The sequence below is a fragment of the Porites lutea genome, chromosome 4 (genome assembly GCF_958299795.1).
Source record: "Porites lutea chromosome 4, jaPorLute2.1, whole genome shotgun sequence".
Classification (NCBI taxonomy): Eukaryota; Metazoa; Cnidaria; class Anthozoa; order Scleractinia; family Poritidae; genus Porites; species Porites lutea.
This window is the reverse complement of record NC_133204.1, coordinates 30,297,726-30,324,876: the sequence shown is the minus strand read 5'-3', so window position 1 is coordinate 30,324,876 and position 27,151 is coordinate 30,297,726. Positions and strand designations below refer to the sequence as shown.

General features: G+C 38.1%; 3 protein-coding genes across 3 annotated transcripts in view; 1 reads left to right on the top strand and 2 right to left on the bottom strand.

Annotated features, from left to right (window-relative positions):
* Nucleotides 1–1,208: 1,208 nt before the first annotated feature.
* Nucleotides 1,209–9,700, bottom strand: LOC140933274 (DNA replication complex GINS protein SLD5-like). The gene is made up of 8 exons (XM_073382803.1): nt 9,482–9,700; nt 5,882–5,968; nt 5,068–5,127; nt 4,840–4,893; nt 4,571–4,668; nt 3,209–3,297; nt 2,313–2,388; nt 1,209–1,874 (listed from the first exon to the last, which is right to left on the bottom strand). The coding sequence occupies exons 1-8, from the start codon at nt 9,593–9,595 to the stop codon at nt 1,778–1,780; spliced, it is 675 nt and encodes a 224-aa protein (XP_073238904.1). The 5' UTR covers nt 9,596–9,700; the 3' UTR covers nt 1,209–1,777.
* On the bottom strand, nt 6,675–8,239 carry LOC140932918 (uncharacterized). Its single transcript, XM_073382416.1, has 2 exons — nt 8,224–8,239; nt 6,675–7,803 (listed from the first exon to the last, which is right to left on the bottom strand). Exons 1-2 carry the CDS (start codon nt 8,237–8,239, stop codon nt 7,193–7,195), a joined length of 627 nt encoding a protein of 208 aa, XP_073238517.1. The 3' UTR covers nt 6,675–7,192.
* Nucleotides 9,701–9,753: 53 nt separating the features above from the next.
* LOC140933271 (insulin-degrading enzyme-like) overlaps nt 9,754–27,151 on the top strand; it is a 38,321-nt gene continuing 20,923 nt past the window's right edge. The window contains exons 1-21 of the mRNA XM_073382802.1: nt 9,754–9,871; nt 9,989–10,227; nt 11,789–11,865; nt 12,104–12,130; nt 13,170–13,273; nt 13,647–13,720; nt 14,788–14,883; nt 15,039–15,161; nt 15,759–15,871; nt 16,231–16,320; nt 17,414–17,486; nt 17,966–18,058; nt 18,869–18,960; nt 19,282–19,362; nt 20,369–20,472; nt 20,630–20,732; nt 21,990–22,085; nt 23,601–23,627; nt 25,021–25,103; nt 26,189–26,333; nt 26,668–26,778. Of these exons, the coding sequence (XP_073238903.1) occupies nt 10,074–10,227; nt 11,789–11,865; nt 12,104–12,130; nt 13,170–13,273; nt 13,647–13,720; nt 14,788–14,883; nt 15,039–15,161; nt 15,759–15,871; nt 16,231–16,320; nt 17,414–17,486; nt 17,966–18,058; nt 18,869–18,960; nt 19,282–19,362; nt 20,369–20,472; nt 20,630–20,732; nt 21,990–22,085; nt 23,601–23,627; nt 25,021–25,103; nt 26,189–26,333; nt 26,668–26,778 (1,866 nt within the window). The 5' untranslated portion in view covers nt 9,754–9,871; nt 9,989–10,073. The remainder of the gene's footprint in view (nt 9,872–9,988; nt 10,228–11,788; nt 11,866–12,103; nt 12,131–13,169; nt 13,274–13,646; nt 13,721–14,787; nt 14,884–15,038; nt 15,162–15,758; nt 15,872–16,230; nt 16,321–17,413; nt 17,487–17,965; nt 18,059–18,868; nt 18,961–19,281; nt 19,363–20,368; nt 20,473–20,629; nt 20,733–21,989; nt 22,086–23,600; nt 23,628–25,020; nt 25,104–26,188; nt 26,334–26,667; nt 26,779–27,151) is intronic.

Below are 27,151 nucleotides of genomic sequence, written 5' to 3'. Positions count from 1 at the left end.
AAAGTGGCTTGTGTGATGCGTACGTAATATGATCCCGGGAGGTTCACCCTACAGATAGTGTATTTAGTGTCGTCACGCAATGATCCTAGGCGTCAGGACACTAGCAGACTACCCTGGACACTGACAGTGCTTGAAAAAATGCGCGACTTATGAGGTTTGTCATTTATATCGGCCCAAATACTAGAAAAAAGGCACCGTAACAACCCAAATAGGTTAGGTGTTGACAGGCTTAGTAGTTCCACCCAAATTTACGCGTTTCCGAGGACCTTGTAAGGCTATCCTAATTTTGAATGGCCTGAGGGCCCGAGCTAGGGGGGAACCGGTAACGGAGGATAGCCTTTAAGGATTGCCGGTGACGAGCCAAAAGAACGTCTGCCGTGGAGGCAACTCTTAGAAGACTAAGAACTTCTGTTTTGGGGGCTACATTTTTTTATACACACCTTGGGTTAAAAATTCGGATGGGACAAAGGAATCGGCAAGGGAAAGGGGAGCTTCTAGCGCGCACTGACTCCGAGTCTGTATGTAGGCGTGAAGTACCTGTAAGTGATCGTTAGTTGTAAAAAATAGAAACACACTTAGCCTCCCACGCAGACGTTCTTTGGGGTTCTTCACGCGTTCCTGCCGCTAAAACACACTTGTAACCTTGAAAAATAATGCGTTGAGCTGTAACAAGCCTCCCACGAAGACGTTCTTTGAGTTTCGACAAGCCTTCCTTCACAACCCTGAGAACGTCTGCATGGCATGGGGACGAATACCAGTTCAGAAAAACAAACAACCAAACAATGAAAACATGCAGAAATGGTGAACCAAAAAAGAGACTCTCCGACTCCCTGACTTCATTATTTTGATGGTCCGTCCGAGTGTTATTACCTTAACCCTATCAAAATTCAACGTCTCATTTGTTGTCCCTGTATGTTTTCTGGTGGGAACAATTGTTGAAGTATTATCACTTTGATGCTCCTCCTGTAATCATGACCTCAATTCTTAAGACCACTGTTTTACAGGGCAATGATATTTAAAGGACAAATTTTATGCTGATCATTCTCGCTCCCTTGTGGACTAGAGTTTCGTTTTCTAAGTCGAGTTATGGCCATTTCATTCCGACTTTGAGGGCCATGTGTTAGAAAACTCTTTACTGGGTTAATCAGGTATCTACCCTCTCAAAATAAAGAACATTGTATTGTATTGTATTGTGCTAAAAACTCACGTTTTATCGATCACTTCGCAAGTTTGGACTTTATTCCCTGTAGGGTGAGATGGTTTCAAACTATACACCTTTACGAAAGATGATACGTGTAATAAAACCTTGGATCCCTTCCAATTATGTTGACTAACAGGGTCACCAAGAACTCAGCCCCTGTTTACCAATTCTACAAGTCATATCATTAAGTGATCACAATCTTAGCCTGCAGTGCAGGCGTATTTTGGGTGGGCGAAACATTGTTCGTGTTCGTAATATTGTTGTAGCCGCCATCTTTGATTTTATGACAGTGGAAGATTGGGGAGAGTAGAAATAGTAACCCTTACGATTCTCTTCGGGAAGTTTCAACATGGCGCTTTCGCGAGCAAATTGCGCGCTCAAAGAAGACGCCTGCACTGCAGGCTATTACAATCTATATAGGCTCGATTACCAGCCGCTGTTCAGGAAAATGAACCCGCACTGATCCTCTTCGGGGAGGATCAAAGACCGGACCGGGGAGAAGGCGGAAATCGAGCCTAAATCTATACACATGTATTATTTTACAAGTTAAGACGTTGGGCGTGGGATTTAGAGGTTTTATATCAGAGAAACAGATCCATTGCTTAAAAGAGGTGCTATAGCACTATAACGCATGATGTGTTGTGCTCCACTCTCAAGGTCAATAGGATCTTCCCTAAAAAAGAAACAAAAGTATCACTGCACTAGCTTGCAAAGCTCAGAGATACATTTATTACAGCCGTCATCAACCTCTCCCTTGGAATCATTATTTGACTCAAGCTGGATATAGCAGTAAAAGAGTGTGGTGGCTATCAGCAACCCTTACTGCCAGCATTTTGCATTCCTTCCAAGGAATTGATTATTCTGGAGTGCAAATCATAAGATGATAATGGGTGGGGTCAAATCAGGAGGGTTGGAACCATACATGTAATTCTTTTGCCTGCGTGCAGACGTCTCCTATTTGTCCCTTTTCCGCGTGCAACAAAGGAAATAGGAGACGTCTGCACGCAGGCAAGTAATTCTTGGAAAGAACTTATCGTGGAATTCTTATAGAAATCTCTTGTAGTCAAAAACGCGTAAATCATGGTGTAGCAATAAAGGAACAATTACATACTCAGGATCTATCATAACTTGATCTTGATTTTCTAACACCTTGAGAAACACATATTTGTCCATATTTGGTCTAGGAACTATAAAAATACAAGGAAAAAAAGAGAAAAATAAACACAACAGCCACTAATGGTAAGAGAAAAAGAGCTACATGTTGCTATGGAAGCTGATGAGTTTATTGTTTTTTACTTTTAGGGTTTAAAAAGGGTACTTGCTCAAAATTGTATGGAAGATAAAAAATGATTTTACATCCATATGAAACATCTATGATATGTATTAAATAATGATGCCATAAGCAACATGATGGTGATGTTCAACTTTCTTTGCAGTACATACTTTAGGGTAGACTTTCTCAAAGCCTGTTTCCCGTACATCATTCATCTCACAGCTTTGTCGCTTCCTTTGCAAGTGTTCCTTGCGCCTTTGGCGCTCTCTTGCTGTCAACTTGTGGCAAGTCTAATTTTAGGGCACCCATGTTATGGGGGCAGGATTCTTTACTTAACAGAGCAAAATTAGGGAGCTTAAACAACGACGAGGGCGACGGCCACGAAAGCGGCACTTAAAAAGTAAATTTGCGCTGCTTCAAACTTTACCGTGCTTATTCCATCTCGTTTAATTCGTCAAATGTTGGTAAATTGTTTTGGAGTTGAATTCTAAAGGACTGTATCAAAGTTTAGGAAAGGAAAAAGGAAAGTTGTTGTCTCGTGTTCCGTCCTCGACAAAACGTGAAATTAGGCACTTTCACGTTGTAGTCGTGCAACGACGGCTAAGAAATGTACAAAAAAGCGTGATGCACGTGCAAAGTTGTTGTTTTGCCAATCTAAACCTATTGCGTTATTGCCGTTCTCTTTGACGTCGTCGTTGCTTAAGCTCCCTATTATCTGAGGGAGGGGTCCTTACCAGATTTCTTTCTATCAATATTCTGCATGTTTGCAGGCATATGTTGCAAAGCTAATGACTTGAAGAGACCCTCCATGCTATCGGCATACCTGTTAATGAGTTTAACTTAAATATTAGTCAAAAAGGCAAAAGTAAGCAAAACCTAATGGTGCCGTGCAAAGCTACTAAAAATCAGACAAACAAATTGGAATTCACATTAAAGAATTCCTCACTTTGTTTATCTTTTGTCATTAAAATGTCATGTTTGTCTGACTTTTGTCATTAAATTGACAAAAATGTCAAGGTCAGACAAACACTGCAAATTAGTCACTGTGATGTCATTTGTGCGCTGTGCTATTAAAATGACAAAAGCTAACAACAGTTGACGCACTGGTCCTGGTTGTCACTCTCCAGTGGATAAGTATTAGCAAAACAATAATTTATTGTGTTATCCACTGAATACAGAGCTCTCTACTGGATACTGATTATCCACCTTTCAAACAACTGAGCCCAGGTTAGTAAATGGCAATGGTACCGTAAGCCTAAGCACCCTATGGGAGAAAGTTCTTTACCCTATTCCAATTTTCGGTACATATTCAAGACTTAAATATTCTTCTTACCATTGATAAGTGTTAAGCAAAATGACACCCCCCTTAGAGATAACAAGTCTCTGTCTGATCTTTCATACTCTACCCCAGATGAACCACACCCTATACAGTTCTTCACAACCATATACATATAGCAAAAGATACAGGTTAAGTGAAGGCTAAAAGTAAAGCTCCTACTTAACACTATCTACATGACACACAGTTAATTCATTTTCATACGGTCATGTGAGAGGCCAAAATTTTTTTATTTGGATAGTTTACCAGAGTACCACCCTCTGAATGCGTCCTTTTTTTCCCTCTACCCCAATTATAGGGACATTAAGATAGCATGGCAATGACAGCATCGAAAAGGTCTCTTAAAAAGTGAATCTACATTCCTCCAATCTCTAATCTATGACGATTTTTCCAACTAGCCTACTTTCTCAAACTATTCTGAAGTGGAATTCCTAAGAACCACGCCCAAGTTCAAAACACAGAAAATAACTATTTCTTTGTTGCTTGTTTACATCCCCTATAAAATGTGAAATTTGGCATTTTCATGTCATGGTCGTGCAGTGACAGCAAAGAAAATTAATGAACAAAAAAGCGTGATGCATGTGCAAAGTTGTTTTACCTATTCAACCTAAGTGCTTTTTTGACATTCTCCTTGCCATTGCCGTCAGGATATCTTAAACTCCCTAATGACTCCCTTTGAAAGATGATTTTATTTCACTCCTCCTGTGCTATAAGTGACTTTACTCCGACAAAACTCACAAAATTCAGTTATTTCACTCACTCCTTAGCATACTGCAGTTCCTCTGGGGATAATCTTGAGGGTTCACTTTCATCTCTTGCTGCTTCTTGTTCAAGAACATGAACAACATACTTTTCAATCTTAAGAAAAAGACAGAAAATAATTTATAAAGTCATTAGTACAATAATCACACTCTTTCCAGCAAAAACTAGCATAAACAGCAGCCTAACTTAACAGCAGAAGTCAGTCTGCTCAAATAGTCATACTACGAATGAGAAGACCTTAACTTATGACTTGAAATAAGAGCCTACCTTTTCTATTCTTGTCCGTGTGTAACTACTCAGGACATATCGTATTCTGTCAATCTGCATGTCAAAGACAACATATTGTAGAGTAATTATTAACTCTACCGGATAATGGAGCCACGATTGTCAGAGCTCACTTAATTAAATAAATATCAGAACAACATGAAAATCTTATCTCCTGTCCCCCTAAAACAACATGGGAAAAAGACAACAAGAAAGTTATTGATTTCCAACCTCTAGTTTATGTAAAGAAGCTACAACATCTCCCTGTTTGACTTTCTTTAGATTTCCTTCCTGCAAAAAAATACAGGGTTAATTTTTATGGTTTGCTTACACTGTATATGAAATTTGTGCACTTTCATTGCCTACTGATGCATGGAAGTTAATGAAGTGCACCATAATATCCCAAATCTTGCCAGCCTTAGTGCATATGTGGCTGTTTGAATGCTCTACATTGAAAAAGCAACAAATTGTAAAAGAAAAACAATGGCAACAATGGTAAAACGTTAAACACATCATTAACCTTCAATAATAACATCAAAAAAAAAAAAAATTTCCAAATATACAAGTTAATGTTAAATTAATACAACTACATTTCAAATTAAAAAAACTTTATTGAGAGAAAAGAAGCAATAAAATCTTTGGAAATCATGTATTGTACACCATTAACTCACTCCAACCAGCCAATCAGCTGCCAGAATTTTTAACTCTTTTTGGGAATAATACAAATGGAACACTTAAGAACTTGATGTCTAAGTTGGATTTCTCAAGTTTTACATTTTAATTGCGCAAATACATGTAAATACATTTTGCTTATCATTTACAACATTATGTAATAATCTTGTGATCTACTCTTAGTTTTAATAACTTTTAACTGTGTATATATTTTAATATAGTTTTAGCTAGAAATCTTCTCTTTCTATTATTATTATTATTTTATTTATTTTTTTGTGGCATGTCTGTAAAGTAGCTAATTAGCTAAAAACATTGACCACGTTAAATAAAGGTTATTGTATTGTATTATTATATAATAATAATTTGAACTTGCCATTTCTTTAATCTGATCCAACATGCATTCAACAAGATCTGCCTTGCTCTCCAAAAGTTCAGGAGCAAATTTTTCATTCACCCAGGCCTGCATTTTCAAAAAAAAAAAACATCAGAAGGCAGAAGGAGGTCTCCAGAGGCCATTTCTGAGGGGGTAGCAACAAGACGTCAGCACCATAATGTCTTCATGAAATACCGTAAAATTCCGAAAATAAGCCCCAGGGCTTATATTTTTCAAAGGCCCTTTTTGAGGGGCGTATTTTTGGAGGGGCTTTTATTCGAAGGGGCTTATCTACGGAGGGGCTTATCTATGGAGGGAAATTTGTGTTTCAAAATTGATTGGGTTAGTCTCATAGTTGGAAGTAAATCTACCGTTTTTGCTTTGTTTTACTTTATATTTGAGGGCAAATTTCCAAGTACAAGCCCCTGGGGGGCTTATATTTGGAGGGGCGATTTAACGGAGGGTTTTTTGTGTTACTGGATTGGGGGCTTATATTTGGAGGGGCTTATTGTAGGCATTTTACAGTATCCTTTTCTTCTGTAGAGGGGAGCGGGGGTTATTAAATCAGTCCTTGCGTAAAAGTCATAATAGGACCTCTTGTTAGGGGGAGTATGTCCATTGTCTGAATTTCCAAAGCGGTCATTTCGCATATTGAGGATTAGGCCATGTCAATGCCAGTATTTAACCCATCTTTATGTGGTTTGTTACCATTTAATCTTGTCCTATGTTGCTGTTTCAAGGTCCAGGGGAGGTACTCTGGATTTCAAGTGATTGATTGATTGAATGAGCAGGGTGTCAAGCACTTTAGGGGTCCAAAAATATAGGAATATAGGACTCAACAACCTGAAAATATAGGACAAAACCCACCAAAACTGCAAAAATATAGGACTAATCTGACAGTCACTTTTAGGCCCAACGTAAGGTTCTTTAGTTTTAAGACAATTTAATATCATTATTTATATGTTGCCAATTGAAAGTCAATAAAAGAAAGACACTTTTTCGGTTTCAAAAATCTCTTTATTTTTTTTTTTTCTGGAATCATTACCTCATCTTACTAACAATACGTTCTTCGGCTTGTGAGATCAATAAGAAGGGCAATCTGACATCCCTTTCAGTTCAACAATATAAACAATATAAACTGGTTCGAGTTCAAAACTCAGTACTGACACTTTTGTGAATGCAAGTAACAAGCAAGGAAATTTATATGCTACAAGGCCAAATAACTCAACACAAGTCACAGTTCTGGATGAACTTTCAGATAAGCTGAAGCATTCGGAAATTCTTCTATAAACAAGGCCTTCACCACTGCTTTTAGGTCGCTGTGGTTGTCTTAACATTGGATTTCTTTTTTCTCTTCTTCTTTGATGCTTGCTTTGGTACCGAGGCACACACCCTGGCCTTCTTCATAGGAACTTCTCCTAAGCTTTTTTCAATAAGCTTCCGCTTTTGACACTCGACATTTCTCTGCTTCTCTCTTATCTCAGATATCTCTGCATTAAGCTTCTGTGCTAACCCTGAAGCAGTTTCTATCATGACTTCCGCTGCATTTATGCCAGCTCTATCACTGCTTTTGACTGAACTCTTCAGCTTGCTGTTTCCGTCGATAAGGAGTTGGCCAACTCCTTCCAGCTTTTCTCTTAGCTCCTTCTCTCTTTCGTTAAGGGCTGTTTCCTTTTCAAGGAGTGATGCATTCTTGGCCTTCAAAGCATCCATTTCTTTCTGTCGCCTAGCAATTTCTGCCTCTTCTTTCTCTTTTTCCTTCCTTCTCCTTTCATTCTCTTCTTTCTCTTTTTCACATTTCTGTCTGTAGGTCGCATGTGCAGATCTAACAGAGCTCAACAACTTCTTAGTAACAGGGACTCTTTCTGGCCTGTGCGATTGTGAACGCACAGACCAAATATTGACTGTTTTTAAAAATACAACTTGAACCACAAAACAGCAGAAACACTACAAAATTTTAACTATCTCTAAAATAGCATTAAATGTTAGTACATGTAATCGTATTGAAACAGATCTTATATCAGCAAACTCACGGATTTATTTACTTTAATTTATATTATAACTTTTTTCATTTCACATTAAAGCATCTAAGTAAGTTATTCTACAAGATAAAAGGCATTTTTGGACGAAAGGATAATAATCATATCAGAAACAAAAGTGGTTCGTTCCGTATCTGATGTTACATCATAAAAGAAACATTGAAGCAACAAGTGTATTTGCTTTTCTCATTCAAAATAGATACAAGAACAAAGGGTCATCAATCTCAAGTGAGGTGACATAATGATAAACAGCTATTGTTAGAATACAAAGAGGATGGAAATGGATGTAAAATATAAACTCACCTCTCAACACCAACATGGCAGCCAGAAAGACCCCCCACAGTCAACCCACAATGCATTGCAAGAGTGCAAATTGGGCAATTTGCTTTCTAAGCTGTTTCTAACAGATATTTGTGACAAAAAATCTCCTGGATTGTGGATTTTAAACGCCAATACAACTTTTACATTTCTTGAATATTCTTTTTTTTACAAGAAGGCTTAAAATATAGGAAAATATAGGATTTACCTCAATTTATAGGAGTTTATAGGACAAGTCTGAAAAAATAGGACTTTATAGGATTTTATAGGAATATATAGGACGCTTGACACCCTGAATGAGGGTAAAAAACAAAACCTCCAAAAATCCCTGGACCAAAATTTAACCCCCAAAAAATCACATGCCGAATTTCCTAGCCATAAAAATTTCCAGAAAGCATTAAATGACTTTTTGGCACAAAACATAGAAACATTAGTTTTGAATACCCCCAAAAATCCCTACTTAAATCAAGCAACCCCCCCCCCCCCAAAAAAAAAAAACAAAAAAATTGCCAAATTTTCCTACCCTCCCAAAATCCCGAAAATTGAAAATTTCAAACCCAAAAAATTTCTTTGATCATCTCTGTCACTTGAAATCCGGAGTAAACCCCTGCTGGGTTTTGAGGCCATTTTGCTTGTTGGAATTTTTCCCTAACAGGGCCTCCATATCACCCCATGTATTAAGGAAATCCAAGGTAGTCTTGGGTTCTGGATAATTCCAGTCTTTGTCAGTGGAACTTGGATTCTGGATTCCAATGGTTAGCGGGATTCCGCATTCCTTACGCGGTATTCCAGATTCCGAAGACCAGGATTCCGGATTCCACAAGCAAAATTATACCGGAGTGTGGATTCTGGAATCTGGATTCCCTTCCTTGGGGCGATCCATAAGTACCAAGTTGGTAATCAAGTGAAGGCTGGATAACCAGCTGCTTTTGAGGTCAATGAGTTGCCCTTGGGAGAACGATAGAATAAAGCCTGGCCGGGAGGGTGGAGAAGGGGGGGGGGGTTGAGCGAAGTGTGTGTGTTGGGGGTAGAGGTTGAAGTGTACATGAGGACATTAAATGGAATGGCTCTTTACTTCCCCACTTCTTATACTCCAAGGTGTTGATAATTTCCAGGTTTAACTCAACCAACTGGTTGCTGCAGTATTTCAAAAAGCATGTTCATGGCCTTTTCTTTGACTAACTCAGTTACAATTTAATTGAGCTCCACTTTAGCTAGTATAAGCTTAAAATATTACGTGTACCTCTTCCAGTTGAGCGAGCACTTCAGCAGCAGTTACTTCTATTTCTTCATCACTTTCTCCACCACCCGTGGCCTCTCCGCTTAACAAAAACTCGTCTCCTTCGTTTTGAGCCATAGATTAACCGCTAAAACACAGGTAAAACTATCTCCTCTGTAAAAAATCTGGCGTTAAACTACACTGAAATTTGAAAACATTCAAGTAGCTGCCATATTGACCAATTTGGCGCGAACGCTGTTAGAGCTCAGTCCTTCCCAGTCATTTTCGGCCGTGGTCTTCCAGTGCTTTTTAATATGGCGGCCATTTAAGAACATTCACATGAGATACGCAAAATCGGCCAAAGTTTAGCTTTTGGAGGGTCGCATGATCTTTGTAAATCGACGGCCTCGATTGGTTAGTCCAGGTTTTAACGATCTTAGTAACACATTGGTCCTCTATCCGTAACTCTGCCACAGTCTTCCAAGTTTTCTTAGTCTGCTCGTTGACATCTCAAGTTTTCGTCTTTAACAGCTTGAAATTGCGTCGCTAAATCGTCGTTCTTTGGTTTGATCGTTGACTCATTATTTCAAGTGGAATCGTCTCTTCAAGGTAAAGGATGGAGGGAGTAAAGAAAGTTTACAACGACATCCCGAAGTCCCCTCGTGATGACCGGCTGTACCGCGGTTTAGAGCTGAACAACCACATGAAAGTGCTGGTTATAAGCGATCCCCTTACTGACAAGGCAGCGGCAGCGATGGATGTACACATTGGTAAGATAATGATCTTACTGTTAAAATTTAAAACTACTTCTTTACTCAGAGGCAAGCACACGTGCTGCGGGAAAAACTTCATCACTCAATGCTTAAGTTTACCTATACTTTCATCAAAGTTAAGATGACTCATCATTCTAGGATTATTAATTAGCTTTAGTAGACAATATGAAAATTTTTAAATCGTATGCATAATTAAGGTAAATGAACTGAATTATTAAATGAACGTCTCGAAGGTGCATTTACATGTATTAAAGGAAAAAGTAAAACATCCCCAAAAATATTCAAAAAATGTTAAAATTGTAAGGTCTACAGGTAGATTAATAAGGGTTTCTATTATGAAGCTTCAGATTGGTTGCTATGACTTGTCTTTTTTTAAGTACTTACAAAAAATTGTAATTATTTTAGGGACCGGTCATTATTTACTGGGGAGGGAGGGCTACTTTTTTTTTCGAAAAGTGGTTGAAAAAAAAACATGACCCTCCCCTTCAACATGACAAAAAAATTATGACCCTCCCCCAGCGAAGGCTGAAAAAAATTGTGACCCTCCTCCTATCCCTTTTTTTATTTTCATCTAATTTTCTTTAACAAAAACAATATTTTTTACAAGAAGATGTGCTCCCTCCAGCAACTATTTTGCATCTTCTGGAAAAGTTGAAAAGCAGTATCTCTTCACTCTCAAGCAAAGGAGGCTGACCATTCACAGCCATTCCTTCTGTATGTGTTTGATGATATTTTTTGGCCAGTTTTTTCAAGTGAAGGCCCCTCATGATCAATAGAGTCATAACTAAGGATGGCGCGCGAGGCCGTAATGAAATCTGTTTCCTGAAAGCTACCAGCTTCAGAATTTTAATAAAAAGTTAGATCGAACTCTAGCAAAAAAAATCCTTTTCAAAGTGTGTAATATGAGTAGAAAATAGTCAAGGCGAGAACGTAGCGCGAGCCGGAAAAAAATCCTTTTTTATTGTTAGCGAACAAGTTCGCTCAGAGTGTTGATTAGACACAAAATTATCATGGTGAGCACATAGCGTGAACCGAAAAAAAAATCCTTTTTCTTGAACCGTCAAGTTTTCTTCGAATGTGTGATTAGCCAGAACATAATCATGGCGAGCGCGGAGCGCGAGCCGGAAAAAATTTTTCCTTGTTCTTGAACCATCAATGTCAAGTTCGCTTCGATGATGTGTGATTAAGCAAAGCATAATCATGGCGAGCGCGTAGCGCGAGCCAGAAAAAAATCCCCTTTTATAATCCAGTAAAATTGGCATTCTGATTCTGCTGACCAGTCTGTCAGTTATGATCTAATACCAGGTTGTCTAAGACAGAAGCAGAAGAACGTACAAAATGTACATGTAATGTACAGGTATTTAGAAATATGTACTATTATGCTAAATGATTTATGTAACTGGGCTTTAAGTCCCAGAAGTGACCAACATCAATTTTCTCCTAGAATATTATCGAAACAAAGTCTAAGCAAAAGGTTTATGAGAGCTCTCTTTTGCAAAATTCTTATGCTTTTCATGCTTCAGGGATTTGTAATTTAGTTTATTTGTATCACCACCAGGCAGCATGAGTGACCCAGATGATCTTCCAGGTCTTGCCCATTTTTGTGAACACATGCTTTTTCTAGGAACTGAAAAGGTGAGCATAGTTCTAGTTGTAGTTTTCAGATATTGATGGAATTTATAATATATTATAATAACATTTATAGTTAAATTTATAAAAATTATTGTAATTTTTTGTTTTGTCTATTGAAGTTACTTAGTCCGCTAGAACATTACTTTCAATAACATGATTGTATGCCATCGTAACTTTGGTAAGAGCTTCCAAAAGCAATGTACCTAGTGAATTACTTGATTTTTTCTTTTCTGCTTTGCAGTATCCTTCAGAGAATTCTTTCACTCAGGTGAGATCTTTGATTTACCAAACAAAAAACTAAAAGTGCTAGTTACAGCTGTATAAGGCCAAACAAGCTATTGTAGGGCTTCAATTTGATTGCTACAATTGCTACAGTGGCTGTTATATGAAAAAAAGGTTAGGTGAAAATAGTGATTGTTATCATCAATCAAATAGAAATAATCAATAATATTTATATTGTAGTGATCACAATGATCATTGAGACAAGTATACCCAAGTTGTTCAATTTGAGTTCTAAGTGTGACTGTTCTCAGGAGTAACAAAGTTTCTGTCAGTGCTCCAAGCCCCTTATACGTTGCCATTGTTTCCGGTTAGTGATGTTCACAGAAAAAAAAGACAGCTTGCAAGACTGGTTTATTAAAGCTTAGTGGTCCAGTGTAAATACGAAAAAATACTGCTATGCTGTTACATGACACATTCGTTTTGAGACTGACACGCCCAGAGAGCTTGCTTACAGGCTATCGTCACACTAAATTTGTGTATACATGTAGAGGATATTACATGGGCGCGAAGATATGAATTTTATTTTCGAGTGGCAAAACAATATTTTACGAACGAGTGCAGCGAGTCAGTAAAATATTGTTTTTGTCACAAGAAAGTAAAATTCATATCTTCAAGCCTCCGTGTAATGTTCTTTTTATTATATAGACAAAAAGACATTGATAAAATAATAGAGGGAAATTACCAAAATTACGTCATCGATAAACTCACGTGTGAGATCATAGAAAATAAACCACTCGGTTCCCGGATGTAGTTTTTATGAATTTTACGAGTGGTATATTTTCCAGTAAAACACTCATGTCTATATAATAAATATATATAAACAAAATTGCTGGACTTGGATTCCAAGGTGTGACCACAATTCCTTGGTTCAACTATTTTCCCTTTTTGTGTAGCTTTAAATAGCTTTAAATACTCGTAAAACAGAGCACTGATTGAGAGAATGGGACGCGCTACCAATAAATTATTATTTTTACAATGATGCCTTGCCTTCAACTTTTACATTGTAGCTCTTTTTTACTTTGCAGTTTTTAAGTGAGAATGGTGGTTCTTCCAATGCCTTCACTATCAGTGAACATACAAACTTTTACTTTGACGTCAAACATGAGTGTTTAAATGAGGGGCTAGATCGGTAAGTTGAATTGTTGCAAATTTTTAACTCCACAAGAAAGATAAGGATGGATTCCCTGAGTGCTTACCCTTTTTTACATTGGAAGTGCCAGAGATCTGGGGTCACAATAACCTACGATCTGTCTTGGGGTAAATATGTCTCCCACATAGTAAACAAGCAAAGTGTTAGGTGAAATGAAGGGATCCATCAGAAATGATAATTGGCATGCATTTCCTTGCCTCTATGTAATACTTATGAATTTTGATACAGTCCATTGTTTGTTAATGGCAATAACCTCAGCACAACAGCCATCTCTTTACAGTCACTGTGGCATAAGAGAAGTTTCTCATGAACAGTATTTCATGCAAATTGAATGTCTTTCTATTTTTTTTAGATTTGCACAGTTCTTTCTTTGTCCATTGTTTAATTCAGATGCCACAGATAGAGAAGTCAATGCTGTTGATTCAGGTAGTGAGATAATACTTTACTGAATTATGCAAATTTAGACCTGTTAGAGAATAAGAAGTAGGAAATTATAAATATCTTGTTTACCTCAGAGAAAAATTTCCCATGCTGGCAAAATTAATGGCACTCAACAATGTTAATTGAAATTATGTCCATTAGTCATTGAGTCCTTGAAAACCATTTACGTACAGCTACCATCAAGTCTGCACAGGCCTTTTGTTTTTATTGAAGACAATAAGATTTTTAAGGATCAACTTACACAGTACAAGACAATGATCAGTTTCTGGTGAGGGGGCTTGAAAAAAAAGATTACTCATTTACATTTATAGCATACTGTCAACGCAAACCGTTAGTAATGATTTGTCAGATGCACCATTAAATTTTACATTGTTACAATTAAGATTGTTTTTTTTTAATTTCCAAGAAAAAAAAGAAAGAAGTACTGTGTGATGCAGTTTCTATTTCTGTAATTCCTGGACCTGCTTTCACATATCCAAACATGTACAGTCAAACCCTGCTTTACAAACACCTGCCTAATACGAACACCTCATTATTATGGACAGTTTTCTTTGTCCCTGAAGAAAGAAAATTCTTACATATTCTCTAAACTCAACCTGCTTAATACAGACACTTTCTATGGCCCCCTCAGTTTCTGTATTAACAGGGTTTTACTGTTCTGTAAAACCCTGTGTTATGGACACCAGCTTGATACGGATACTTCATTATGATGGACAGTTTTCTTTGTCCTGGGAAAAGAAAATTCTTCCATTTTCTCTAAATTCAACCCGCTTAATACTGACGCACCATAACATGGATACTTTCTATGGTCCTCTCAGTATCTGTATTAACCCTTTAAGCCCCAAGATCCACATACAAATTCTCCAGACTGATCTCCATACATTTCTTTTAAGAATAGTTGAGAGAATTTGGTTTAAGATCAAAGCATTCTTCCTTTGGTAATCAATTTAGTATATTTCATAACCTTTACTCTCGATGATCTGCTGATGTGGGACCTTAAAGGGTTAACAGGGCTTGACTGAACATGATATGAGGAATGTTTTTATTCACAGAGCACTGTAAGAACCTGCTGATTGACACATGGAGATTAAATCAACTTGACAAATCATCAGTGGACCCATCTCATCCTTACAGAAAGTTTGGATCAGGTAGGCCTGATTAAAATGTCAACATCATTATTTATTGATGTGCTAACCATGCAGGATGTGGCCTCACTTTCTATGGTACAGCTGTACAAGTTTACACCTTTAAGACAAAGCTTCACTTGAATGTTTTCTTCTTTTTCTGATTTTGGTGACTGTAGGGAACAAACTTACACTGGAAACAAGGCCAAAGGAGAGAGGACTGTGCACTCGTGATGAATTACTTAAATTTCATAATTCATTCTACTCTGCCAACATCATGGCTTTGACTGTCCTTGGTAGAGGTAAGCAGGCAAAATAACATAAGATTTGTGTGGGAAGTAGGCCCAGGCTAGCCTGTGAATACAGCCATTTCTCCTAGCTCCTCGCAGCTAAGGATGTTTTGCCAGGAGGAATGTCTGCGTCTCAGCGACAGAAGTTCCATACTGATGACGTAAATCAATGTTTACATAATAAATCCGGTAGTCATGGGGTTCCAAATGTAAATTTGTTTGATTTTATGTTTCTCCTGGTCGATTATGGTAAAGCGTTGTGAACAAGCTCCAGCAAAACTAAGATGCTTTTTCTAAAGAAGAGTATGTTCCAGGAGTTGACTGTTTTGTAGCAGATTAATTGCATTTATGACCCTGTTTATATTTGACCTTTGTAGCCTTTTGTCTTTTGCCTGTCATTCGTCTTATTCATAAACAATAGCTAAAACAATGTAACTACTATGTTGACCAATCAGAGCTCCTGACCAGATTCCAGACAGATTTTTCATCATCAGTATGGAAGTTCTGTCATTGGGACATAGACTTTCTATCTGTCTGAAGCAGACAGGTAGATTGTATTGGAAGGTCCAAACTCTCCTAAGATTTTTTACATTCTATTCTACTCTCTAGACTCACTTGATGATCTGACAAACTTGGTTATAAAGCTCTTTTCTGGTGTTGAAAATAAGAATATTTCAATTCCTGAGTTTCCTGTCCATCCATATGGTGATGAACAACTCCAGGTAAGAAATGTAACCCCAATCATCTTGTAGCACATGCCTATTAGTTAACTGCGAGTATTTTTACTGTATGACTATCTCGGCAAAAAGGTAAAAATTTGCAATCAGCAAGTTTAAACTTGAATCCACTTAAATTCACCCTCTCCTTTTTGAAAACATTATTATAATCTCTTCTCACCAATCTGATGAAGCCATTAATTTTTCTCTTTACCAAAAACTCCCTGACAATAATATTTACTAACACTAACTTAGTACTGTATATGCAACTTGTTGTTTCCGTCTCTCATGGCTTTAAAAAGTTTAAAATGTAACTCCACTTTGTTGTTGCAGTTAATTTATGTGTTGCCTGTGTTTTTCCGAAGGTAGAATTCAAAGTTGTTCCAGTCAAAGACATAAAATACCTGAATATTTCTTTTCCCATCCCAGATGTCAGTGAGTACTATTTCAGTAAGGTAAGGCTTCTAGTGTTTCTTTGTATAACCAACTTACACCTCAACCTCCTGTGACCTGCCTGTAACACTTGTGACATCATCACCTTTAATGTTCAAAGAGAAATTGTCTTTTTCGCATTCCTGAGCTAAAACACCAGTATTTGCATGGGAAGCAAAAGCGTATTTTTCGACTCTTAAACAAGATATGGGTAGTCTAAGCTTAATTGTGGCTGAATACACCTGTTTTAACTAAAATACAGCCTAACTACCTTGAAATGGGGTTATTAGGCAAAACTAATGTTTGACGGCCCCACAAGATTCACTGTGATTTTATAACTTTTATATTTGACTTTTCAAAGTTGAAGTTCCTGACACTTCAAACCAATATCGTAAACGTCCGCTTATACCCCCCCCCTGAGTAATAGGCCTCTTTACGTGTAAACTAAAAAATACGTCTAATTATAAGTGCCCCCCCCGGATATAAGCCCCTCTCTAGCTTGTATTCAAATGAATTCGACTTTTTATGGTCTGCGTAGCAAGCATTTTCGCGCGAGTTCGTCGAAGGCTAGAGTTTTTTTTAACGACGTTTTGAAGCTTCAATTAGCGAGTGAATTCATACAGTATCTTGATCACCAATGCTATGTAGCTTGTTTTGAAACTTTTCTTAAGTCCAGTTGTAAGCCCCACGGGTATATGCCTCCCTGTATATACAGCCTTCTAAAACCTCCTTAATACGAAGTTGTATTACACAGGGTTGTCACTAAGATTTCAAGTTGCCGGGTAAATACAACAAGTAGGCGGGGAATCAAACGGCTAGGCATTTCTTGTGGTTCTATTTTTCTTCTATTTTCCAATAAAAGTAGCTGGGGGCCACTCTCTTAGTAGCCGGGGAAAATCCCCGGCCCCCGGCTCTTAGTGACAACCCTGACTGTATAAGCAAATGCTATGAGGGCTTATATGGCTTAGTGGAAGTTTGCGGTGTCCATGCATTTTTCCAGGAAGTCAATAAATTGGGAATTCACTGCATTCACTGTCACTTTCGCTAGTAATGTAACGCTAGAAAAGTACTGATCTGAAAACGTGATAAATAATAATGCCTGACTTTAATTTTCAGCCTTCTGTTTACTTGTCTCATCTTCTTGGTCATGAGGGTGAAGGAAGCTTACTTTCAGAACTAAAAGCAAGAGGTTAGTGCATTACCTGCAACAGTAATTACTGGTAAACTAGTTGTGTAATGTTAAGTCCCATTCACCCGATATATTGTTCATTTCTATGTTTCAGCAGCTTTAATAAACCCTCTTTAGGTTAAATAGAATTAAATTTTAATCAAACTGTTATGTAGGAACTGTAAGTGGTGATTGTAAGCATATTAGAAATGTGATTTATTCAATTAATAATGATTATAATTCGATCAAAATTGAAGCCTGACCCATCTTTAGAGACGTGAGACAAATGGGCCTGTTTGCACCGCTGATTTGAGTCTAATCAACCTGCAATGCAGGCCTACTTTTTGGGCGCAAAAGTTGCTCCTTTATGATTGTAATGCTATAACCACCATCTTTGATTATCAGGCTCGTCTCTTTTCCACTAGCTACATTGTACACGTGCTAACGTATTCTCATTTCTTCGAAATCAACGAGTTTCAACTCATGGTTTTTTTCAACAGGTTGGGTAAATGAGCTTATGGCGGGAGCTAGTGCTGGAGCAAAAGGCTTTATGTTCTTCATTTGCAACATGGAGCTCACCAATGAAGGCCAAGGTATGAGTGAGAAACATAATAGTCAACCAAGTCTGTGTTTTGTATAAAATCAAACCTTTAGAAAGAGTGTTTCTGCCAATATTCAGAAACCAAGGAGTATTAACTGTCAAAGCTCTCGTAAGCGACCACTTTGAAATTGATAAAAGTGGTTGTAACTAGACAAGGGTGGTCTCACATAAGCGACTGGAGATAAATTTATTTAGGGCGGTCCCTTAAAAGAGATTTTATCAATAAGCGTGGCCATAGTTAGTAACGGAGACTGGTTTATGAAAGCCGACAAATATCAAAGTTGAAAACAACGGTGCTGTAGTCTATTTTGGAAGCTCCCTGACCGTGCACAATCTTTTGTTTTTTTGTTCAAAAATTGTGACTGTAGAAATTAATGCGATGTTTCTATTGGTCAGTAAGTTCAAATGATAGGAATGCTGTTGAACGTTGTGTGCACTCAGGTCCAAAAAAGCTAACAAAAACGTATAACCGAAGAGTCCAACGGGTTTCATAGCCATTCCACTTTAATAACTATGGTTTAGCATATGTTGTTGCAATGTCATTTTTCTTCTTTATACTTTTGCTCGATATTTTGCCTCCTGTGCATGCCTGATCCCAAACAGCAGTATTGTCCCTTATTGTTCCTTGGTATTGCACCAAAAACGAAAGCTAGCATCGTACATGTACATCAAAGTCTTTTTGTCTCCATGGTGCTGTGGAATGAGATTCAGTGTGCTCTCATATTTGCTATACTTCATGTATTTTTTTTTTCATAAAATCATTCCCTTTTTCCTAAACCCTCATTCCCTGATTTCATTTCAGACCACGTCTATGACATAGTAACGTGTGTTTTTCAATATCTGGAAATGTTGAGAAGACAAGAACCTCTTGAGTGGATCTTTAAAGAGTACCAGGTACAAATTTGATAATTTTTTATCAGCCAATGGAGTGGATGAAATATTGACAAACTCTTCAAATTACAGTCTAGCTACACAGCACATAATCTCTTACACAGACGTTTTTTCCTTCTGGTTCGTCACGCAGTCTTCCCCAACGCGTGATGAACCCTTAAGAAAGTCTGCGTGGGAGGCTACACTGCGTGTATCAGTCAATTTAGCACGGAATTTTCAGCACTCAGGGATAGTGAGTGAAGGAAACTGAATGATTGGGCCTGTCTGACCGATGTACAAACTTTATTTTACTGTTGATAAAGATTTGTGACGTTTGCTTTGTAGGCTCTTGGTGAAGTCAAATTCCAGTTCAAAGACAAAGAAAATGCCAGAAGCTATGTCTTTACAATAGCCCGCGCTTTACATGTGAGTATTGTATTTGGCAAAACAACATAGACCAGCTGTGTTTACCACCAATCCTTGTTTTGAAATTATAGCGGAGCTCTAAGCGCGCGCGAAGCGCACGAGCGAATCCCCATAGCTAAGAAAATGTGGTAATCTATCCATCCGAGAAATTTTAGTGATCACGTGACCGTACGTCCACACAACCGCCCGTCAGTTTCTAGCTAGTGTGGGAGCCTGCAACCTGATCTTGCACATGCATGTGTGGTCAAATGATTGCTGTCAAAACAGGGTATCTGCTGACTGGTATCACATGACCGTTTTGCGGCTCAGGTGTAGACCCATTGAAATAACGTGCTTTTTTTTTAAAGTTCTCCGCTGACAAGTTACTAGTTTTCGATTGATCTCAGGCTTAATCAAATTGGATGTCTATTTGTTAACCCGTGCTTCGCCTTTAGCCTTGGCTAAATTTATATATTAAACTTACATTAGGGTTTTCTTAAAGCAGTTGAAAAAAGCACGCATGCAAAACCTGAAGAAAAAGGTGTGTTTGCAACTAATTCAGCTTGAAAAAGAGATTTGGTGGTGGATTTTAAGTGAGACATTTATTAAATGCACAAGAACTCAATGAAAAAGAGTAGTCAGCTACTCGTGTGAGGAATAGTATGACTAATCAATGTACCACGAAACCAACCAGTGTTGGGCGGAATAAAGACTTTCTTAATTGTACCGTCTAAGTTTGTCCCCGTTTTTTCTAGTTCACGCCCAACCTTGTCACCAGGGTTTTCTCGTTTTTCAATCTGTCATAGCCATATTGGAAAACGAGAGGACCCTGGCGACCCTGGCGACAACGTTGATTTATGCCCCTTTTCGAGTTCACCTCGCAGGTTTTGTCGAGTTTGTCCTCAGTTTGTACTTGATTTTTGTTGTTGTTTAATAAGGTGTTTTGTAATGTAACTATTTATTGTTTCTTATTTGTTTCTCGTGATGATCTACTAATAATATTGTACATTGTTTTACGATTTTGCAGGAATTTCCCCTAGAAGATGTTATTCAGGCACCATACATATTTAGAGGTTTCAGACCTGACCTTATTAAAATGCTTCTTTCATACCTTCTACCATCAAAAGTTAGGTGAGATTTGTCACATATGATGTGATACCATTGTAGTCATCTTTCATTTAGGAGTGCCGTCTTGTTCTTTCTGGATATGTTAATCAGCACTATAATTTCACAAATTTATATTTTGTAACATCTCTTTTTTTCTCTTTTGGTTCTCTCCCTTTTTTAGAATAACCATAGTTGGCAAGGTGTTTGAAGGTAAGACAGATCTCGTGGAAGAGTGGTACGGCACGGAATACTCAGTCAACAAAATCCCTCCCAAATATATTGAGGTATATTTAGTATGTCATAAATTAAGTTGTTCATCGTACTCCTTTTAAAAGCTTTGAGTCGAATTCAAGATGAAACTTTTAGTTGTCTTGCACTGCATTGCCGTGCTCGCCGACTGGCTGAATGTTTAGAAGCTTAAAACCTTTTACTATCGCTTCGCACCGGCCACGCGGGTGCGTAGATGTGATTAGCTCATTTTTTTCTAACAATAACTGCAATAGACCATATTCACGATACCCGCCATCTTTGCACGCGCTTAAGGACTGATGGGAGAAAAGCATTTCACGTGGTCTCTCAGAGGGCAAACAAGTGATGAAGATTTCGCGGTCGAGTTTGTTTATTCTAGACAATGGAAAATGAAAAGTTTCTTATCGTAAAGATGATAATGGAAAATTATGGGTGGAAGTGATTATTGTTACTTTTTGGGATGCAGTAGCGACCGTAGATGTCCTCAAAGAAAGCAATAATGTGGAAAAACGTGTCAAAACTCGAGCTGTACATTTTGCATGACTAAAATAATGGTCTCGTTTTGAGAGAATAAGCGACCGCGATAACTCGTATTGGCAAATTTTATTACCTGTCTGTCCCCTGAAATACCACGTGGACGTTACTTTTATCCCATTAATCGTAAAGCGCCTGCAAAGATGGCGTGTATTGTGAATAAGGTCTATTGGCGATCATCCGCGTACACTGTATCTGCAGTGCAGACGACTACGGCAGTGAAAACAACATCAAAAGTGATAGGTAAGAGAGGAAAACAACAAATGTGCGTACATTCTTTTGCCGCCACTGCTCGATTGCGACTCGAAATGTTCTTATAAGACGTGTTATGGGGGACGTAAACACACGATGACGAATTTTTCTTTGTATTACTAAACTTGTGTGCGGTCCCAAAATCAGATTTAACATTTTGAAAAGTCGCCCACATTTAACATTTAAAGTGAGCTTGAACAATCGCGCGACGAAGTTTTAAAATTAGCGTTTCCGCTGCCGTCGCCGTCGTCTTTGCTAAATCTCCCTATTGAAGGGATACTGCTTAAGATCGCAGCATCTGGGAAGAGCTCAAGGTCCAGTCTCAGTGCTCGGCTGCACATCAGTAATGACGATGAAGATGATATCATGATGATGATGATGATGGTGATGATGATGATGATGATGATGATAATGGCGGGATGTTAGTTGTACTGTAGATGGCGGGTTGTTAGTTGTAATGACAAGCTAATATCAAAGGTGTGTGATTTCACTTTTCACTTCCTCAGGAATGGAATAATGTGTCGCTGAATCCTTCTCTACAACTCCCTCCAGTAAATGAATTCATTCCAACAGACTTTACTATAAAGGAAAGACCTCAAGATGTAAGTTGAAAAGACCATGCTTATGTGGTTTTATTATTAGGTAGATCACATTTCGTTTGATATAGTAAGGCCCGGTTCAGACACTCTACTTAACTTGAGCCGTATCGAATTCGACTTTGGCCGACCCAAATTAATTTAGGTTTTGCGGAATTGATTCATTCGCTGATTTTTTTTCCAGCAGAACTAAATTAAAAAGGAAAAAAAAATAAAATGAATTAAACAGAGTTCCCCAGAAAATGAAGTAGAAAGAGAACAGGTTCAAGTAGGCGACAGTAGATTAAATCAAAAGGAGCGGAAAGCCTTTCACGCGGCTTAGCTGCATGTGGGGTTAGGTATGGCTGGAGCTGCCCCCCACTAACTCCGGGTTTATTTTTATGTAAGCTGTTTTTTCTTTTTAAAAGAGCTGTTGAGTTCTTTGACAGCGTTTTTGTGTCTTCTTTTGATTTCTTCTTCCGATGCCTTAACGGCGCGATAAGTTGCTTTAAGTCTTCCTTTATATTCTTCTCTTTCAAACAAAAAAAATCAGGATCAAGAATGATTAGCAAATTGAATTTGCTGATCTTTCCAGATCGCTGATTTTTCTTTTACAGTCTTCCGCCGCTTCTCTTTGAATCTGATTGTCCTTCTGCAGCCACTGTCGCTCCGTTCATCACTGCGGTCTGTTTTGTTGGTTGAAAGCTGCAACCAGCTGTTCGTAGCTGTACATAAACATTGGCTGTGCCATCCTTAGTCGAAGGAATCTGTTAAATGCACAAAAGCAATTTTGTAGATTTACAATCTTTGGCTTACAAAAACAACGAAGACGTTTTTCTTGAGTAAAAATCATAAAAAGATCTAAATTACCAATACGAAAATACAAATTCTGGGTAAGCACTGTAAATGCTTGACTGAAAACTCAATGTCTCTAAATCTCTCGCTAAATAATTATCATATCTTTTGCCAAAAGTGGGGGATTTAATTAAGTGATGTCATGAAACAATTGCCCTTTTTAAATTCTTCTGCGCGCGCAGGCACATGCGCAGAGTTTCTTCCTGAGCAATACTTCTGGTCGGCACCAGGGCCACCTGTAGTTTTATTCAGCTATTGTGCTCTGGGATCAGGATCACTTAGTCAATTTTTAATCTTTTTGTTTCCAACAATTGCTGATTGCACCATCCATAGCTTGTGTGTGAGCTCTTCATTTCAAGTGGCATGCTAGGCGAGGGAACGCGCAACCCAGCGACAACGTTGTAACTCATGTGCCCCTCAAGCGTGGAATTTGTCTAAGATGTTCAGAAACTTGATTGAAACTTAGATGGCAAACAAAATTATGCGCAGATGCTTGCCGAGTTGTATACGCGAATAAAGTCCCATTACTGCGTCCAAAGAAAGCGTTTTGGAATTCCCCATTAAAAGCTAGATAAAAGCATTAATTGAAATAGAAGTTATGGGTAGAGTGCAGGGAATAGAAAACTTGTTTCTATTTTTAATTTGTTTTTGAAGTTCTGTAAGTGAACGTTGTTTTTTTCTTTGCAGTCGTCATCGATCCCCACCCTAGTAAAGGTATGACCTTTTTGTTTTATAAATTTGCTATCAAAAACCATGTGCTTATGAATGATTTTCGTGAATTTTTCAGATTTTCCAACGATTCGTGAAAAAATAAACCCTGTAAAATCACTTAAAAAAGAATAATAGTAGTAATAATAATGATAATAATAATAATATAATAATAATAATAATAATAATAATAATAATAATAATAATAATAGTAATAATAATAAATTGCGCAGAGTAACTGTGGTGCCAATCATAATTGGTGAATTAGTTACTGTCTCGAAAGATGAAGAAAAGTGATTAGCAGAGATTGGTGTCACAGGTCGATTGGAATCATTACAGAGAGCGTGCTTACTGGGTACAGCCAGAATCCTTTTCAAAGTCTTAGACATCTAAGGTCATGTGGCGGTGACTTGATGTTTAAGGATGACTCCAGCAAGCCATCCAGAAGCTCTGTTTTAATATTTATTCAAAAGCTGGGTTTTAATTTTTGTGCTTTCAATAGACGTTAATGAAACTGCAGAATACCCGGCCATTTTGAAGCTATACCCCTGTAACAGTGGATACGCGGCTACGAGGCTACGCGGCTACAGGGCTACGGGGCTACGCGGCTCCGTGGCTACGTGGCTACACAGCTAACCCTAACACTGACTCTTACCGCAACACTAACCCTAACCATAACCCTAACCCTAACCCTAATCCTAACCCCAACCCTAACCCTGACCATAAAACTAATCCTAACCCTAATCGTAACCCAAACCCAAACCCCTGGAGTAAGCGGCTACGTGGCTACGCGAACGGTAATAGCTTCGAAGTGGCCGCGTATTCTGCTGTTAAGCCCCTCAGGAGTCGCTAATGCCGATAATAATAATAATAATATTGTTTTTTGGATTACCCGGTTTTATTATACATTGTCCTCACTATCTGTCGTCTCATTGGCTAAGAGCCTACAGCTAATTTTGGAAATCAGCGCAACCTACAGATCAGTTAGTTATCTGCTAGCAGATAACTGACTTATCTGGGGGTTGCGCGCGCAATGTATGATTTCCAATAAACATATCAATTCAAGTTCCTTGTGACGGTGTGTTTGTCGTTATTTTCTTCAAAACAATGTATAATAAAACAATTATTAGACTCGGTTTTTGCGATATCTTAAATAATCAAGGTCTCGGCGATAAATTTTATCAACCTCGGCCTTCGGCTGGCCTGATAACACTTACCTACTCGACCTTGATTATTCCGGATATCACAAAAGCCTTACCCAATAATTGTTTAATATATTTTGTTTGAGCAAACTATAAATATTATCGAGAGCTTCGCTTTTAGCCCTGGCCAAATCTATATATTATGCTTTCCGCGAAGCACTCTGTATACTTCATTTTCCTATGTTCTCATTTCACAGGATAATTCTCTGATGAAAGTGTGGTTTAAACAAGACGACACATTCAACCAGCCCAAGGCTTGTCTTCTTTTTGAAATCACAAGGTAACTGTCACAATTAAAGAGATTTTTTCAACAGGTTTTCGAACTCATCACACTTAATCTAGGGTCGCATAATATCTCGCCCTATGTACTCAAAGGAATTCAAGACAGTCTTGAATTGTTGATTCCGCACCGTGGATTCCGGATCCAAGTACTGGATTCCGGGTTGTTTGTCAGTGGACTAAGTTCCGGATTCCACAAGCAAAAACTTTTGTGGATTCACTTACTTCGTTTGTATTGGCTTTATTTCAAGTCGCCCTTCCAAAAGTGTCTCGAGTCTTTATCGAAAGTAGTCAGCGCCATGTTCCTCTATCTTAGATTCAACAACAACAACAACAAAAAAGACTTTCAACAAAAAGCTGTCGCTAAAAATGTACAAAGAAAGTGATCTGTACCTGCCGTGGCAAGTATAGATATCATCTGTAAGTATAATGACATGCCTAATTGTTGGTTTGTGTGCCACGCTCTAGGATGAACTTGCTGACCACGCTGCTAAGCTCAGCAAGAGCCAGTGATCTAAAGAAGGCTACTGTAAACTTAAAACCAGGCTCTTGCAGTTCAAAAATAAAAGATTTTGTACAATGCTTAATTCGTTTGGCATTACAGTCGATTAATCTTCAGTTATTTTTGCTATAAGCCTTATCTTTTTCATTTCTAATCTTAGGAAAGTTTTGACACCGCGACCGCTCGAAACAAAACAACAACAAAAACGAAATAGCTTGCTTACTTGTGACGTAGCGCTCGTGCATTTAGTTATTGACCAAGCTTGTTCGGTCAAGATTGCTGGATAATGGCCAAGTACAGTTTTGCATTTTTATGCACCGAAAAGGAGCCGAGGTCCGTAAAGAAAAAAGAAAACAATTTAAACAAAACAGTATCCTACCACCTTTACCGAACAAACTTCGTCAATAAAGGATCTGGTTTATAGTCAAATAACTCTTCCCTTGAAGTACAAAGCAAGCAAGGGTGCCAATGAATCAGAACACGGTTTCGCTTCATCTTGCTCGCAAAGCCAGTGATATAATAAATATACTTATGGCTGGACTTTGTTAAAAGCCGTTTTCTTTCTTCTCTATTTTATTTTACAGCCCATTGGCGTACGTAGACCCTCTTCACTGTGATATGACACATTTGTTTGTAGAACTACTAAAAGACTCGTTAGCTGAATACTCATACGATGCCGATATAGCTGAGCTTAACTACAAACTAGAAACTACAGTCTATGGAATATATGTAAGTAAATGTAAAAGTTAAAGGTAAAGGTCATTATATTACGTTGGTAACTCGGATCTTAACAGTACTAATTACAAAGGCGCCGAGCAGAGGGCCAGGAAGTTTTATTATTTTGCTATCGGGAGAGGGCTCAACGTTCAGTATATATAACCGAACTAACTTTTTTGGTGAACAAAAGTCAATGAAGCTTTCCGGGGTGTCTTTTCTTGAGAACACGCGCGGAAACATTTAAGTTAAATCTCGTACTCGTACTCGTTCTCCTCCTCAAATCTAAAGCTCTCTAATGACTGATTAACATCTTTCTAATTCTCTGTTATTCTGTTTTGTTTTTCAGCTGGCTATCAAAGGATATAATCACAAACAGCCAGTTTTACTGAAGAAGATTTTAGAGAGAATAACAAATTTCCAAGTTGATCCTAAACGATTTTCAGTCTTCAAAGAAAGGGTAAGTGCTAAAGGCCATACCGCCATCATCCAGGAAGTTTCAACGATATTTATGACAGCGCGTGGGACTTTCAATCCGGAGGTCTAGGTTCGAGTTCCGCTCCGGGGCCGGGTTGTTCCAAGCTGGGTTAAGATAACCGAGGGTTAGTGCGAAATTTGAATTCAGATATGAAAACTTAAAAAGTAAATTTAGTTTAAGTCTTTTTGTCAACAAGTTGATGATTGGATGCTCTTAAAACTAACAGAGAAAATTATCCGAGAAAATGTTTATAAACAAAAGAAAAATAAACTCGGGTTAAATTTAACCCTGGGTTAAGCGCCAATCGGCCTTCGAACAACCGGGCGAGTTTGCGTCCACACTTTTAAACCTAGCT